The sequence below is a fragment of the Osmerus eperlanus genome, chromosome 4 (assembly GCF_963692335.1).
Source record: "Osmerus eperlanus chromosome 4, fOsmEpe2.1, whole genome shotgun sequence".
NCBI classification, from domain to species: Eukaryota; Metazoa; Chordata; class Actinopteri; order Osmeriformes; family Osmeridae; genus Osmerus; species Osmerus eperlanus.
This window is the reverse complement of record NC_085021.1, coordinates 12,595,978-12,612,621: the sequence shown is the minus strand read 5'-3', so window position 1 is coordinate 12,612,621 and position 16,644 is coordinate 12,595,978. Positions and strand designations below refer to the sequence as shown.

Sequence of the window (16,644 nt, the reverse complement as noted above, 5' to 3'; positions counted from 1 at the left end):
ACCTTGTGCACTCTGATAGTGAATTCCCTGAAGTTTGACTTGAAATTTGAAATGTTTACAATAGATAAGAAGGTGTACAAATATTCTTAGTCAAAACAAAAGTGTGGTTGCAGTACTCTGTCCACTTCACACTCTCTTCCTGCTCTTTTTCCATTTCCACCAGCTGCCTCTCGTGCTTGGCCACCTGTGTTAAAATGTTAAAAACAGGATCTTCAACCACCTGGCCATCTTTCTCTTTCTCCCCAACCTTCTCCGCCACTTCCTCCTCCTCTACTCTCTCCCTCCTTTTCTGCCTCCTTCACCACCACTACAGGCTCCACCGGCGCCCTAGCCTCCCGGGGCTTGTTGGCAAAGGACTGAGGACAGTCTCTGAACAGGTGGGAGAACTCGCCACACAGGTTGCAAGCCCTCCCATTAGGGCACTCTGCGAATATGTGCCCAATCTCCAACAGACAACCTCCTGGCATGCAACCGCAAGGTGCCTGTGCTTCATGCACTTCTTGCACAATACAGGATGTCCCTGATAATGCACAAAGCAACTGATTTTTTTTTTTCTCTTCAGACGAAATGTTCAAGTATGTTTACTTGTGTCCTTAATGTCCAAGCCAATGTTTACAAATCATAATGCAGACAACTGAGTTATGAGATATTATGCATTATCAATGCATGATATCAACGTATGCCCAACTATCAGTGTGGCGCATACAATAGACTTGTGTTGTATTTATATTTCTTACACATGTAATAAAAAGCAGGAAATCCTTGTTTTATTGTCTTTCGACAGGTGCTGTTACGCATACCCAAGTAAACCATGGGCAGTGCCAACACCAGTTTTTTTACATTACGTAAAGACATTTAAAGTACATTCCAAAAAACATTGTCACTGACTGTAGTGTCTACACGTAAAGCCATATGAAAAACATTCAACTGCACCGCTGATACAAATTCAATGGTTTCAGTTTATTTCAGGAATCATACTATCAACATTTTATGCATTAATGCCATGTTTGTAGGTCAGAGTGTGCTGTCCGTCAGAAAATCCCGACTTTACGCAGCGTTAAGACGTCAAGTTGTCTCGATGTGCACTCCACAATAGCCTCTCATCTGACTGGAAAACAATGTTCACTATTTTCTCATAATTCTGATATTTTCTCGCAATTCCGTAATAGGCCTACGTAGGCTAATTCTGTGATATTTATGGGTAATTCCGTGATATACAGTTAGAATTGTTTATTTTATTTTTTTATGAATGCGATATGCTTCCGTACCAATCAGTGAGATGGTTGGGTGCATACACATTATTTAAGTAATATTTAGCGTAAAATCCTTAACAAATGATTGATAGATTGCAACATTTTGGAAATGTGATCGATGTGCTCTGTAAGTTCCCATATCTTACTTACGGAGTCCCCTTTTAATATATAGATAATTCAGATTTTATTGGTCTTTTATTACACATTATACCGTCATTATATAACAATATAACAACAAGTGTATATTTTGACATGCACAAAATCAAATATTCACAGGCTTGGGAGACATGTTTTGGCCAGCTACTGTTAGAGGAAACAGAAGTGCCAATGTAGCGGAAGTGGTACTGCCCTGAACGATACGAGGAGCGAGACGGAGGACGGAGGTTGCATCGTCCATAGAAAAAAAGCTGGAATTAAAGTCCTAATACTGTAAGTTTTAACATATAATACTCTGGGCAGAGTATTGTAACAATGTAAATGTTAAGTGCCCATTTTAAATTTACGTAATGTACCCATATTAGACGTAATTATATTCGCGAGCCATCATGCGAGCTAGGTCGCTAATCAGACAGCGCTTTTCGTGAAGGCTGAACAAGGACTTGCTAGGCTGCTAAGCTCATGACACTTTGTTCTAGCGTGCTAGCTAACGTAGGCCATGTAAGCAATCGAAAGGAAATGATTTCATTGTTGAAAAATGTATATGAACAGGGTTACAACGCCATCTAAGAAATGCAGTTGATTATATTTGTCACCGGACAAGATGTTATTAGCCTCTGTATAACTAACCGACGGACATAATATTTTCTGCGAGTGTTAGGTAGTGCTAGGTAGAGCATTTTGACAGCTCCATTGGCACTAGCTAGCTATCCAGCTCGCTAGCTATCCAGCTCGCTAGGTAGCAGGCTCTGAGAGCACAGGCCGCTGCGGATTGCCGATGTCTTATTTTGACCCGCCTCGTCTCACGTTAGCAATTTAGTTAGACTAGATAACTAGATAGGTCTCGTTATTTCATTTTGTCGTGACCGTAACATTAGTTGTTAATGCCGTTAGCACAGGATAGTATTTAATCTTAATAAAAAAATGCTTGCTGCTAGATCAAAATAGTGCGTGTGATTTTATGGTGATTACAATTGGGGTTGGGCCGCTAGCAAGCAAACTAAAGCCAATCCATTGGCTTTAGTTCCGTCAAAATGTATATATCTATAGGGAACCATTAAAACACAAGGAAATATAGGCTAGCTAACAAGCTTATGTTATTACAATATTTCTTATAGAAAACACCAATGAAAATACCAACAATATCATTATGAAATGTTGTACTATATAGAAACCACAAGATCGAAAACATGTTCAGAGGGGAGTGTATACCTCAATGAGTGAGGTATATGTCCAATCTGAGTCTTACTGGTCTCAATGAGTGTAATTAATAATCTGAAAATCATTGGAAGGCATTAGGCAGTTGGATGTATTTAGGTTGAAGAGGTCAGACAAGACAAATCGAGAACTAGGACATGCTCCTAACCATCTCTTCTTTTTAGACGAAAGAATGGACAAGAACGACCTGGTACAGAAGGCCAAGCTTGCTGAGCAGGCTGAGCGCTATGACGACATGGCTGCTGCCATGAAGTTGGTGACGGAGCAGGGTGGGGAGCTCTCCAATGAGGAGCGCAACCTGCTGTCTGTGGCCTACAAGAACGTGGTGGGAGCTCGCCGCTCCTCCTGGCGTGTCATCTCCAGCATTGAGCAGAAGACTGAGGGAAATGAGAAGAAGCAGCAAATGGCCAGAGAGTATCGCGAGAAGATTGAGACTGAGCTGCAGGACATCTGCAATGATGTGCTGGTAAGAGTTTCAGATTTGTTAAGATGCAGTTCATCAGTGATCTTGACAGAAGTGTCGGTCTAGCTTCGTGAATTTCGGTACTAAATATTGATCTATGAATGGGTAATTTTTCTTATAAATATAATTTTAATGTTTGTTTTTCAGGTACTTCTTGATAAGTTCCTCATTGTCAATGCAGTTGCAGCTGAAAGCAGGGTGTTCTACCTGAAAATGAAAGGCGATTATTACAGATACCTCTCTGAGGTAGCATCTGGGGATGCCAAGAAGAGTAAGTGAAGATGCTATTTTAGAACATGTTGTACTTGCCCTCATACTCAATGTGCAGAATGAATGACATCACTGCATTGTCTGATTGCGTGTCTCTTTCTACAGCCACGATGGACAACTCTCAGCAGGCATATCAGGATGCTTTTGACATCAGCAAGAAGGACATGCAGCCAACACACCCCATTAGGCTCGGCCTGGCCCTCAACTTCTCCGTATTCTACTATGAAATCCTGAACAATCCTGAGAAGGCCTGCACTCTGGCCAAGACGGTGAGTGCTGATTTAGCTTCTTAAAATGCCAAGTCATGCCTCTTCATCTTTCCCCCTGAGAATCAATATCACATACAGTTTCGTTTAAAGAATGCAGAGCCAATGTGACTTGCTTTATCTTTTGGAAATCTACTAGAGTGCACATTTTGAATGTATTTGTTGGTAAATAACAATTTATAAAATGCTGCCAGTGCATTTGCAGACTGCTTATCACGAGTTGATTCATAGATTGTATTCTTACCTCTCTTCTCAGGCATTTGATGAAGCCATTGCTGAGCTCGATACCTTAAATGAGGACTCCTACAAAGACAGCACATTGATCATGCAACTACTAAGGGACAACCTGACTGTAAGTTATGTTTGTGCCCTTTTGTTTGAAGGCATGTGAAACTCCACCCAAACAGGGAATTTCAAACATTTATTGAGGTAGCAGGAAGTTCTGGTGATATAGGTAAAGGGTGCTGGTGACAGCTCATGGGAACCAATTTACTAAAACGCAGTCTACATACTACTCAACCAAACTACTTAGGGTAGTCATCTCATCAGTAACAAGTGATATGTTACTCTCTTTACAGCTGTGGACATCGGAAAACCAGGGAGATGAGGGAGAGACCGGAGAAGGGGAAAACTAATGGAATTGCACTGTTAATCCACCTACACTCTTATCTTAAACACAAACAGCTTATATTCATCCCCCTTCCACTCCATCAGCCCCTCCCCCTTCTGTATGACAAGCAGCCTGAATTGCTCCTGACCAACTAGTTTACCCCTCTCAGGTCACTGAGGCGACATGGTAATGTTCAGTTGTTAGCAGGTTCAGTCATTTTGTTTGTGAAATAATGTTGTATTGAGTAGCAAGTCCATGTTGCTGTTGTTTTTGTTGGCTTTGTGTGAATGTGAGAGGGAGATGTGTGAATGATTGTGTATGTATGTGTGGGGGGTGGTGGTTGTGAATTCTAATTGTCCTTCCTTAATTCCTTTGTCCCACCTAGCTGGTTGTGCATTTTTCATCCTTTTTTTTTTTAACAATCATTTTTGTGTGTGATTCGTCATGGTATTTGCAGGTTTTATCGTATGGTAATTAAACTGGCAGTTAATTTTCACCAAACACTGTGATGCTAAGTGTTGCATTTTCTTCCCCACTCCACAATTGCTTTTGAAATTCAGACACCGTACAATCCTGTATTAAACTAACAGTGCAATTCTGCTGTGGGCTCATACAGAAAGGAGGCAGGCTCTATTGTGACACCGACATCTGGGCATTTTGCTCTTAAATCATGTTCACAAATTCACTATTTCAAAGTTGATTAAGGGACCCCTTAGTTTGCCATGTTAGATTCCCTGTATCATAAGACATTCCACCAGAATTGTATTAGGCTTTCTGAAAGGCAGTACTCTTTGAACTAAAGTGTGGATTATTGTCCTAGTGGTGTAATTCACTGTTCAAGATCAAGTGCTTGAATTCAGTACAATGAAAATTGTATGTGCTTAAATGTTGTTCCATGTATTTTGCAAGATTGACTATCATCTTTCTGTAAAACCTAAAGTAACTGAACCTTTTTTCGATGTTAATTGAGAATGTCTTATCACACTGTATCAACCCTGCTTGCAAAATATTCCTCTTAAAGCGGTTGTTTTCTCCAAAGTTTCTGTGCCTGGCTTTCTGTTATGGCTTCATTTTGTTAGTGTAAATTTAAAATAGCAGTGTTTGATTCTCCAAGTTAATACAAAATGCCCTTAGAAAAAAAATAAAAATAAGTAGCTGTCAACAAATCATTGTGAAGGTTGCTGATTGGAGATCCCATCCCATCAAGAAGCAAGAAGCTCAGTGTCAGTCCTACACACCACCATACATTCCACATAGCTGGAGACAACATTTCACTTATAGAGCACAGTCTGACCATTTTTTTTATGGACTGAGCAAAAATGTCCCCCTAAAGCTGAAAAAAAACTTAATCATCGTTGTCGATCTTTTATGCTTGATTAAAAAATGCAGTTAGTGAGTGTTGAACAGAGCCTGTCTGTATATCAGGTATCTCAACTTGCTTTGTTTTTACTGATCAGTCTAATGGCTAAAATTTGCTTCTGTGACAGTCTATTGCCCAGTGCACAATTGTTGTGAGAAATTAGAATAGCTCTAAAAAGTACAGATAAAATGGAAACTGGTTATTGGTGTAATTATAGATTTGTGTAGCTGTCGTTTAAAACCATCATAGTTTCACTTTACATGTAATGATAAGGAAAGTGTCAAAGACCATTAAGTGAAATAAAGTTTCGTTTAAGATAAGTCAGAATATGTCTCCATCTTCATTTGTTATTTAATGTTACGTAAGATTGAAAGTTCTGGTGATACTCCATTCGAAAGCACTCAGGATAACGCATAGCCTACTTATTTATATAATTCAAACAGCGCAATTTGGAACTATTTTCCCTTGCGGAGTAATGGTCTGGTACGCATCACAAAAGCTCAAATTGAAAGGTGATGGTTGCGGAGTGAAAAGTCAGGTGCTTCACGCCAATAATTGAATTAAACAAAAACAATTTCAAAGTTTGAGTACTTTGTAGAGCTTATTAAAAAATCGAGTAGTGTTTCGACCGCCGTAAGGTAAGTAGCAAGATCCTACAGTCTTCTGGCTAACCGACGGGTGAAGTCTGCTAGTTTCAACTATTAATTTTTATAACGTGTTTTTGCTAGCTAGATTTGGCGTGACAAACTAGCTAGCGTTAGCTGGCTACGAACAAGGTCAGAACAGAAGTGTTTTAGAGTTAGCCTAGACTACTACTACTACTACTACTAAGCTACAATGTTTTCTGCAAGACTGGCATTGCTGACATTGTCCCCCTACCCCAATTTCTACAGGCCTTAATACTTGCAATATTTTATTAAATATTTGCCAACCAAATATTGCGGCGAGATCGTGTTCTACTTTATTCAAGTTTAATTTACTTTCTTGAATCTCCCCCCTCACGCTCTGAACCAAATTCTAGCTACACCACTTGCTAGCTGATGCGTTAAATGTTAAGGTCTGTGACAACGAACATGTGTCGATAACTTTGTTGGCAACTGTTACCAATTAATTTTTTTTTATAGAAAATGTAAATAAAACGTATTTTTGAGTGAGCGTGAGCTAAGTAGACCGTTCAGCTATTAGGGCAAAGGTCAAAGACTAAACAAGCGCGAATTCGCAGTAACTACCAGCAAATGCAATTTGCGTCGACCGACCGACAAAGCTACAGAGCTGCTGTAAAAAAAAAAGGAACTTCAATTCATTCTGTGTGGTGGCATTGTGTTGTCACACAGCTTCACCTTGTACTCCCTGTATTTATCATAAGCAGGATGAACAGCAGTGGGCAACAAGCATACCCCCTGGCCTCCCTGTACGTAGGGGACCTGCACCCTGATGTGACAGAGGCCATGCTCTATCAGAAGTTCTCTCCTGCTGGACCAATTATGTCTATTCGTGTGTGTCGTGACATCATCACCCGAAGATCTCTTGGATATGCATATATCAACTTCCAGCAGCCAGCTGATGGTACAGTATTTCTGACTGTGTACCATATACAAACACGTAAAAAATGGTGTATATAAAGTTGAAACATTTGAACACTGAATCCTATGAATATTTCACATAAGCCCTGTTAACTTGAGACCTAACCTAAAATAGGTTGACACTGATTGTTATTCTTTTGCATTTATTTTATAGCGGAGTGTGCTTTGGATACAATGAACTATGAGGTCCTCAAGGGTCGACCTATCAGGATAATGTGGTCTCAGCGTGACCCAGGACTAAGGAAGTCTGGCGTGGGAAACATTTTCATCAAGAACATGGACGAGTCCATTGACAACAAAGCCCTTTATGATACCTTTTCAGCCTTTGGGAATATACTGTCTTGTAAGGTAAGGTTGAAAGTAGATCTGACCACTCTGTGTGTTCTTGTCAGGTATCATTGGGAAGTTTTTGATGCATGACTGTTTAAGCTCCTTCTTAGACAAGCTTGTAATTATAGGTTGTGTGTGACGAGAATGGCTCCAAGGGCTACGGCTTTGTTCACTTTGAGACACAAGAGGCGGCAAATCGTGCCATCGATACTATGAATGGAATGCTGCTCAATGACAGAAAAGTGTGAGTGAAGATGCTGCTTTTAACTTCTATTGTTTTAATATGTCATCATTGAAGCACCGTCTTAATGAGTATTGAATTGGGAACAGCCAGAGCTAGTGAAAGCTGAATGACTGATATGCTTTTCAGTTGTCAATGTATCTAACAAGTGGTCTACTTTTTGTCATTGACTTTCTGTATAGTATAAAGAAGCGAGTAGGAAGTATAGTATTCTTCAGTATTTTATCATTTAAACTGTGATAAAATAATTGTTTAATTCTTTTTTTTATTCAGCCTAGAGACAGGTAGTGAGTTGGAATCTGGGATTGGTGACCCAAAGGCCTGTGTCCTGGGGAAAAATTGTCAGTTGTCCCCATTTAGGTCAGTGGAAATGTTAATGTCAAAACCTTCCGACAAATCAGAAAGCTCTTAGTTTGTGTTTCTTTGGAAGGTATTGGGAAAAGCCAGGTAATAATCAGGGGGAAGTAAGTTCACTACCAGTATAGAATGTTGTAAGCCCTCGGTACAAACTGTCAGGGATTGTACAGTAATGGCATGGAGGTCATCGCATCTATGTGATTTTGAGTGGTTTGTCGAGTATGCACTTTCTGATCAGTTAAAATTACTCTTCTTACATAAATGTTATGATCTGTCTAATGGGTAGTTTTTTGCTTCTCTCGTCCTTGCTTCAGTTTTGTTGGCCACTTTAAGTCCAGAAAAGAGCGTGAGGTGGAGTTTGGGGCCAAAGCCATGAGGTTCACCAACGTTTACATCAAGAACTTCAGCGAGGACTACACAGATGACAGACTGAAGGGGGTCTTCTCACAATTTGGTGAGATCATTGATGGGGAAAAAAAGTTATGTCATTTGCTTTTTTGACAAAAATGCATTGGTTTCAATATAATTTCAAGAACATGGATTCAATCCACTGTGAAGAAGTCTGTGGCTAGTATAAAGAGTGTTGGGATCTCTCCTAGGCAGGACCATGAGTGTACGGGTGATGGTGGATGAAAGGGGACGCTCTCGGGGATTTGGCTTTGTAAATTACGAAAACCATGAGGATGCTCAAATGGTAATGTTCAAACTGATGATACAGAAGATGAGTGGATAGTACTCAGAAACAATCACATGTATAGAGTATTGTATTCTTATTTATAAAAAAAAAGAAACAAAAATGTAATTCTTAGCCTCGATTGAAGCTAATAAGTGCTACCTTCTTGTCTTGCTGTGTAAAATGGGTAGCATTGGATTGACTAGCTATTTACCAGTGTCTTGTTTTGCCTTTTCCAGGCAGTTGAGGAAATGAATGGGAAAGAGCTGAATGGTAAAGTGCTGTATGTTGGGCGTGCTCAGAAAAGGCTTGAACGCCAGGGGGAGCTCAAGCGCAAGTTTGAACAAATTAAACAGGAGCGCATCCAACGCTATCAGGTCCCTTGGGAAGGGGCACAAATGATCTTGTCAACCTATACATTAATTCACACACACAAGCACACCTGGTATAGTTAAAATGCAAACATGCGTAGTTGATGCTGTGTCCTCTGTCTCTGATTTCAGGGGGTTAATCTGTATGTCAAAAACCTGGATGATGGAATAAACGATGAGAAACTCCGGAAGGAGTTTGCCCCTTATGGTACCATTACTAGCGCAAAGGTAACACTTACCAATTGCATTTGGAGGTCTGTGAAGAATCCACAAGGCAATGTGTTATGCTGAGCCTCCCTTGCCTACTTCAGGTGATGACGGATGCGGGACACAGCAAGGGGTTCGGTTTTGTGTGCTTCTCGTCCCCTGAGGAGGCCACAAAAGCTGTGACTGAAATGAATGGGCGCATCGTTGCCACCAAGCCACTTTATGTTGCTCTAGCCCAGCGCAAAGAGGAACGCAAAGCCATCCTCACCAACAAGTACATGCAGAGACTTGCCACAGTCAGGACCATGCCTGGCCCTGTAATCGACTCCTACCAGCAGCCAGGGTATTACATGTCTGCTGTGCCTCAGGTACGCAGGACGGGTCATGATCGTGCTCCAGGTTAGAAAGAGCCTGAGGTGGGGACACTTTGAGGAGCCTCAATGCTTTTTCCTTACGTACACTTGTTGTCATGACAACATTTCGGGACATTTTCAAGATGTTTATCGATATGAGAGAATAGCTGTATGAGGGCAGTGTTTTATCCTGGTCTCTGAAGTGTTGTGTGTGTCCTTCAGCCTCCCAGTCGTTCTTTCTACAATCCCAATCAGATGGGCACCATAAGAACGTCGCCTCGCTGGACTACACAGCCACCTAGACCACAGGGTGAGTGGCAGCTTTTTTACTGTGTGTGTGTGTGTGTTGGTTTTGTATGAGAGGCCGTATAGGCCATAATTCATACTTGGTCTCACATACATGCCATGACCTCACATATATACCATTATACTCTCACATATATACCATTATACTCTCACGTATATACCATTATACTCTCACATATACACCATTATACTCTCACATACACGCCATGACCTCACATATATACCATTATACTTTCACATATATACCATTATTCTCTCACATATACACCATTATACTCTCACATATATACCATTATACTCTCACATACATACCATTATACTCTCACATATACACTATTATACACTCACATATACACCATTATACTCTCACATATACACCAATATACTCTCACATATACACCATTATACTCTTGCACATAAACTGGCATACTCTCTTACACACACAAAAATACCGTCTTATATGCACCATCATACTAAAGTATGACAATATATGTAAGAGACAAATAGTATGTGTGAAACAGAATGTTACTATATGCAAGAGAATAACAGGATGTGTAAGAGAGAATACTTATCTATGTGAGAGAGAATACTTGTCTATGTGAGAGAGAATACTTGTCTATGTGAGAGAGAATACTTGTCTATGTGAGAGAGAATACTTGTCTATGTGAGAGAGAATACTTGTCTATGTGAGAGAGAATACTTGTCTATGTGAGAGAGAATACTTGTCTATGTGAGAGAGAATACTTGTGTATGTGAGAGAGAATACTTGTCTATGTGAGAGAGAATACTTGTCTATGTGAGAGAGAATACTTGTCTATGTGAGAGAGAATACTTGTCTATATGAGAGAGAATACTTGTCTATGTGAGAGAGTTTGATTGAAACGGAAGGCAGTTTGATTGAAAAGGAAGTAGTACTGAATTCTCAGTTCCTGATTGGCTTACACATGAAGAAGGATTTGGGGTAGATGTAGCTAACGCCCACCTTCCCTATCAAGACGAGACTGAGTGACATGATAAGATGGCAGTGAGTGGGCGGCTTAATGAAGCCATTGGACTCATTTATAACATTTTATTAACATTTTATACTCCAAATGCTGCGGCGTTATTGTAGGGAGGACAGACCCGTTCCTGAATTACGTTTTTACAGTTATTCCTGGGGAAATTATGGAATTAAATTACATATTAACTATACTAAAATACTTGTGCACAATAATATTTGCTAAATGTAGACGTTTTTAAAGGTTTTTAATTTGACCTCGAAGCCTTTTGTGAAAATGAGGCTAGTTTCACGACAGCGACTTTGGATGTATACTGTTAGCTGATTAGCCAGTACGAGTGAGATATGTATACAGTCACATTAACCTTTTCATGTTCCTGTTAAATTTGCCTGAAAACGCCTAAACAGCATACCCAAAGTAAATTGGAAGCTGTTCTTGAACCATTTGGAGTACATGCATGTAAATGATCTCTTTTGAAAGCTGACACTCTGAAGTTATATCCCCTGTTGTCAGGACCCCTGTCAGTCCTTCTAGTGTTGAGTAATAGAAGCTTGAACACAAGGAAAGTGAAAATTTCTATTTCCGCCTAGATTTTGTTTTGAAAACAGAGGCCTGAATAGGCCTAGAGGTGGTAGGTATTATCTGGAAGACTAAATTGGACCACAGGTTGAAGCCTTACCCAATTCAAATCAAAAGTCAAACATAATACCACAATATATTCATATTTGACACATGTTTTTATAAGAGTACATCCAGGAATTTTCTAAAAGGGTCTTTTGGAGACTCCAAAATGACCCTTTGTAACCAAGGTCAAGGTCAAATAAAAAGGTATTATTTTTCATAATTGTTATCTCTGGCCCATCTCTGGTACTTAGAAATATCATATATAATAGCTAAATCCCTAATTAGTAATACTGAAACACAAAAACTGAAGCATGAACACATTGGAGTGCTTTATCTGATTCCAAGGATTGGCGCACAAAGAACACTGATTCTGTCAACCATATTGCGCAATCGACTGTTATTTTGAAGGCTCCACAGACGCATACAAATGAGGTATTGGCATTTTCAGCTAGCTGTCAGCTACAAGGCTAACGAGCTAATTTCAGAGCCAGTCGAAGCCAGTTCGAGAAATTTGTTTAGAACGAGTGTGGGGGGGGGGGGGGGGCGGGGGGGGGCAGGACGCACAGACCTAGTTGGCTTTAGAGGGCTGTCAACGGGGCATGGAAGCTCCTATTGGGTCGAACAAGGTGTCAATCAAAAGGGGAGGGTTCAACGGACATTTTGAGACCTTCATTTTGTAAATACTCCGTTGATAAATCGGAGAAAATAACACTTTTATGTGAACAAGTTGTTTCTTCCGTCGGCTAACTTGCATAATGAAACAAAGGATAATGGCTATTCATGAACGTAAAACATTGTATTTGGACGAATTACTTTACATGGTTAGATACTTTGAACCCTTGGGACTTACGCAGATCAAGTTTTGATGGCATGATTTGCACACCTGGACCTATTTGAACAACTTAGGGTGAGTACAACTTTTTTCTTTGGCATTGTTGAAGGAATGTTCACCGGAAAAAGACGTTGACTTTGCTTGCTATTGCGACTTGATCTTGAATTGGTTTATTTCAATGGAAGCACAAGAATCGTAGCTTTCCAACGATGTATAACATGTGTAGCATCTAAAAAATATATTTTTTAGAATTTAGTGCGTCGTAACTGAGGAAGGGGGAGGCAGCATTTTTGTCTCGCGGGCGAAACAGGAGCGTAAACAAACCTCTTCTTTGTAAACTTAAATACGATGGGAACACATCACATTAACAATTCCAAAACGCACCACACGCCAAACAATTTTTTTTGTCAAGCGTCTCTAAACTCAGATTCCGAGTCGGATCCATGAAGCTTTCGTTTCAGTGAATGGGTGCGGGCACTCATCGGGCATAGGGGCCTACACTCAAATAGGATCTTAAAAGTCCCAACTGGAAAATGTTGTGAACAGATTGACATCAAGTTCAGTTTGTGGCATTGAAGTTTAGGTTAATAGCCAAAGGTGTAAAGACCACTCGGCTAATTAAAGACGTCAACGGTTAAAACCCCAGTGCCACGGGACGGTATTCACACAGGCATTGGCTTTAATTTAAATGATAGTTTGTTTCATCAATTGAAAAACTGATCTAGGACTTTTGACTCAAGTAGTGGGGGTCGGTATAGCTTCCTAAACAACTATGGAATTCTACATTTGAGTTTTTTAGTGGATTTGCTTGAATAGTTGTCAGAAATGTTGGAATCAAAGACGACAGCCATCCACAGTGGCTATTTCTAACGCTAACGATGAAATGCGCCGGCTCTTCAGACCTGGATCAGGTGCATCACGGAGCGGCAGCAGCACACTGTCAGGGGTCTTAACCGAAATACTGCGGAGTTTGATATTGGGATTGCGCCATCACTTGGCTGGCATTAAGACGAGCTCCTGACAGAGTGCTGCTGCCGCTCCTTGATGCACCTGATCCAGGTCTGAAGAGCCGGCGCATTTCATTGTCAACGTTAGCGTTAGAAACAGCCCCCGCGTATGGCTGTCGTCCTTGATACAACATTTCTGACAATGACGCCTTAGGATTTGGAGTATGCAAAATGTTACTGATGAATCCATCTTGTCATGTCACTCAGTCTCGTCTTGATAGGGAAGGTGGGCGTTAGCTACATCTACCCCAAATCCTTCTTCACGTGTAAGCCAATCAGGAACTGAGAATTCAGTACTACTTCCTTTTCAATCAAACTGCCTCCCGTTTCAATCAAACTCTCTCACATAGACAAGTATTCTCTCTCATATAGACAAGTATTCTCTCTCACATAGACAAGTATTCTCTCTTACATACACAAGTATTCTCTCTCACATAGACAAGTATTCTCTCTCACATAGACAAGTATTCTCTCTCACATAGACAAGTATTCTCTCTCACATAGACAAGTATTCTCTCTCACATAGACAAGTATTCTCTCTCACATAGATAAGTATTCTCTCTTACACATCCTGTTATTCTCTTGCATATAGTAACATTCTGTTTCACACATACTATTTGTCTCTTACATATATTGTCATACTTTAGTATGATGGTGCATATAAGACGGTATTTTTGTGTGTGTAAGAGAGTATGCCAGTTTATGTGCAAGAGTATAATGGTGTATATGTGAGAGTATAATGATGTATATGTGAGAGTATAATGGTGTATATGTGAGAGTATAATGGTGTATATGTGAGAGTATAATGGTGTATATGTGAGAGTATAATGGTATATATGTGAGAGTATAATGGTATATATGTGAGAGTATAATGGTGTATATGTGAGTATAATGGTATATACGTGAGAGTATAATGGTATATATGTGAGAGTATAATGGTATATATGTGAGGTCATGGCGTGTATGTGAGAGTATAATGGTGTATATGTGAGAGTATAATGGTATATACGTGAGAGTATGATGGTATATATGTGAGGTCATGGCGTGTATGTGAGATCAAGTATGAATTAAGGCCTATACGGCCTCATAGTTTTGGCTCATGGATGTGTCGTTAATTGGTGTCAACAGGTCCCTACTCTGCCCAGTTTGTGAGGACTGCTGTTCCCCGGCGTGCCTCCACCCCCATCAGTGGTGTCCGCCAGGCCTCCACCCAGGCACCACGCATCATGAACTACACACAAAGAATGGGTAACATCTATACTCTAAGCCACTTGTTTTACCAACAAATATAGTAACATACTCTCCCATGATTCCCATTGTCACTTCCTGCTCTGTGTTCTCCCTTGCTGTCTTAGATTAGAGTCAACTTTATTGTCATTGCACAGAGTACAAGTACTACTTGCTCTCTTGCATGTTTTTAAGGTGTCTCTTTTTTTTCTAATTTTAAGCAAATATTGGCACCCAGACAGCGGGTGGTCGTGCAGGCCTGTCAGGAGGTATGGTCAGAGGCACCCAGTACAAGTACTCCTCTGGGGTCAGGAACCTCCAGCAGGTCATCACTGTGCCAACACCAATAACAATGCAACAGGTAACCTCACCTAAGGAGGCAATGTATAATAGCTTCCATGTGTACACCAGCAGGGTCTGTTACATGTTAATGTTTGGTACTTTGTGTTAAGGTTATGCCCTATCCTGTGATGGAGCAGGCAGTGCATGTCCGGGGCCAGGAGCCTCTCACAGCCTCCATGCTGGCTTCAGCCCCTCTCATGGAGCAGAAACAGCTGCTGGGTATGTTCCTGTTGTAACACTGCTGAGCCATTAGTACCTTAAATACCTTGTGATGTTGCAGAACCTGTAAATGGGTGGATAAGCTGTTGTTTTTGTTTTAAAACAGGTGAGCGACTGTACCCTCTAATTCATGCCCTTCATCCAAAATTGGCTGGAAAAATAACTGGCATGTTACTGGAGATTGACAACTCAGAGTTGTTGCACATGCTGGAGTCCCCTGAGTCCCTGAATTCTAAGGTATCCCCCCTGTCCTCTGGGTGAACCAGGCTAAGTGTGGCTGGAGGAGAATCATGAACTGTCTTTTCCAAGTTCAAACCTCTTACATCACGGTCCCCTCTCCTACCCAACTCTCTCTCCCCCCTCTGTGCGTGTGAAGGTGGAGGAAGCTGTGGCTGTGCTGCAGGCCCACCAGGCCAAGGAACACTCTCCTAAGAAGTAAAGGACCCCTTCAGGTGTGCTGCCACTACCTCCTCAGAGAACCAGAGCACCACACCATATCAGAGTTACTGATCACATACACATGGAAACATTTCATGTAATCACAAAGTAAGGTTTTTTTTTGTGTGTGTGTGTGTGTGGGGGGGGGGTGCTGGAGAGAGAGAGAGAGTGTATAGCTAATACATCATTTTGTTTATGTATCCTCTTGGAAATTTGATTCGATTAGATCTGACTACACCATGGTATCCTGTCCTTCTGGTGCTATACATTGCATACCGTTTTACAACTGGGAGATATATACAGTTGTATTAAGGCTATTTGTTTAAATTCTAGGACTGCAAAACAGCAAGGATTTTCTGAAGGAGAAGAAAAAGGAAAAAAAATAGGAAAATGTCAAAAAAGAACTATTGGTGTATGTTTAATGTCACTTGATTATTTGACAATTTAATTATTCAATGTTTGTTTAACAGAAACCACCCTGCTGTTTGCAATGGGTTGTTAGATTTTTCTTTTGTTAAAAAAAAAAAGAATAAAGTGTGTGCAGTAAACCACTGTTCTAAATGATTACTTTTTCCTGTAGTATCAGGTCATCATAATATACATTGGATACTGCTTTACGGTAGTTCTATACACATCAACAGAAACATTTAAGATTTAATAACAGATGTATTTTTATTTCACAAGAATTAAAAAATAGCAAAAAGAAAGTAAACAGGTGTAGTAACATTGCTATTTAGATACATTTCTGTACAGCCGTTGTAGAATTCTGAAGTAAAGCATTCCTTGAATCATAGAATAAACTGCAAATATTTACTCCTCGACAGGTCTGCAAACGCCTTTGTAAAACCGAGATTTGTTAAAACGTTTGTTAACTGAGACCGTAGGTCTGACCTGTCGATGAGTAAACATTTGGTTCCTTATATACTCCAACATCACAAAC

General features: G+C 40.4%; 2 protein-coding genes across 5 annotated transcripts; both read left to right on the top strand.

Annotated features, from left to right (window-relative positions):
• Nucleotides 1-1,529: 1,529 nt before the first annotated feature.
• LOC134018859 (14-3-3 protein beta/alpha-2) lies at nucleotides 1,530-5,274 on the top strand. Its single transcript, XM_062459169.1, has 6 exons — nucleotides 1,530-1,682; nucleotides 2,792-3,093; nucleotides 3,238-3,361; nucleotides 3,466-3,629; nucleotides 3,883-3,978; nucleotides 4,205-5,274. The coding sequence occupies exons 2-6, from the start codon at nucleotides 2,800-2,802 to the stop codon at nucleotides 4,259-4,261; spliced, it is 735 nt and encodes a 244-aa protein (XP_062315153.1). The 5' UTR covers nucleotides 1,530-1,682; nucleotides 2,792-2,799; the 3' UTR covers nucleotides 4,262-5,274.
• Nucleotides 5,275-6,059: 785 nt separating this feature from the next.
• Nucleotides 6,060-16,310, top strand: LOC134018855 (embryonic polyadenylate-binding protein-like). 4 transcript variants are annotated; one of them, XM_062459161.1, is made up of 17 exons: nucleotides 6,060-6,234; nucleotides 6,966-7,162; nucleotides 7,334-7,527; nucleotides 7,638-7,753; nucleotides 8,024-8,110; nucleotides 8,422-8,561; nucleotides 8,707-8,801; nucleotides 9,020-9,157; nucleotides 9,284-9,379; nucleotides 9,463-9,726; nucleotides 9,934-10,021; nucleotides 14,607-14,726; nucleotides 14,927-15,066; nucleotides 15,185-15,266; nucleotides 15,373-15,503; nucleotides 15,643-15,718; nucleotides 16,038-16,310. In XM_062459161.1, the coding sequence occupies exons 2-16, from the start codon at nucleotides 6,967-6,969 to the stop codon at nucleotides 15,703-15,705; spliced, it is 1,950 nt and encodes a 649-aa protein (XP_062315145.1). In that variant the 5' UTR covers nucleotides 6,060-6,234; nucleotide 6,966; the 3' UTR covers nucleotides 15,706-15,718; nucleotides 16,038-16,310. The 4 variants fall into 4 exon arrangements, with proteins under 4 accessions (XP_062315145.1, XP_062315147.1, XP_062315144.1 ...); XM_062459160.1 differs by having other exon boundaries at nucleotides 6,064-6,234; nucleotides 15,158-15,266; XM_062459163.1 differs by lacking the exon at nucleotides 9,020-9,157 and having other exon boundaries at nucleotides 15,158-15,266.
• The last annotated feature ends 334 nt before the right edge of the window (nucleotides 16,311-16,644 follow it).

What these genes read in the sequence shown, in the direction of transcription:
- LOC134018859 (XM_062459169.1), top strand. Translation starts at nt 2,800, where the DNA reads ATGGACAAGAACGACCTGGTACAGAAGGCCAAGCTTGCTGAGCAGGCT. An exon ending in ATCTGGGGATGCCAAGAAGA is followed by an intron (nt 3,362 to 3,465) that starts GTAAGTGAAGAT and finishes CTCTTTCTACAG; the next exon opens with CCACGATGGACAACTCTCAG. An exon ending in CCTGCACTCTGGCCAAGACG is followed by an intron (nt 3,630 to 3,882) that starts GTGAGTGCTGAT and finishes CTCTCTTCTCAG; the next exon opens with GCATTTGATGAAGCCATTGC.
- LOC134018855 (XM_062459160.1), top strand. Translation starts at nt 6,967, where the DNA reads ATGAACAGCAGTGGGCAACAAGCATACCCCCTGGCCTCCCTGTACGTA. An exon ending in AGCGCATCCAACGCTATCAG is followed by an intron (nt 9,158 to 9,283) that starts GTCCCTTGGGAA and finishes CTCTGATTTCAG; the next exon opens with GGGGTTAATCTGTATGTCAA. An exon ending in GTACCATTACTAGCGCAAAG is followed by an intron (nt 9,380 to 9,462) that starts GTAACACTTACC and finishes TGCCTACTTCAG; the next exon opens with GTGATGACGGATGCGGGACA.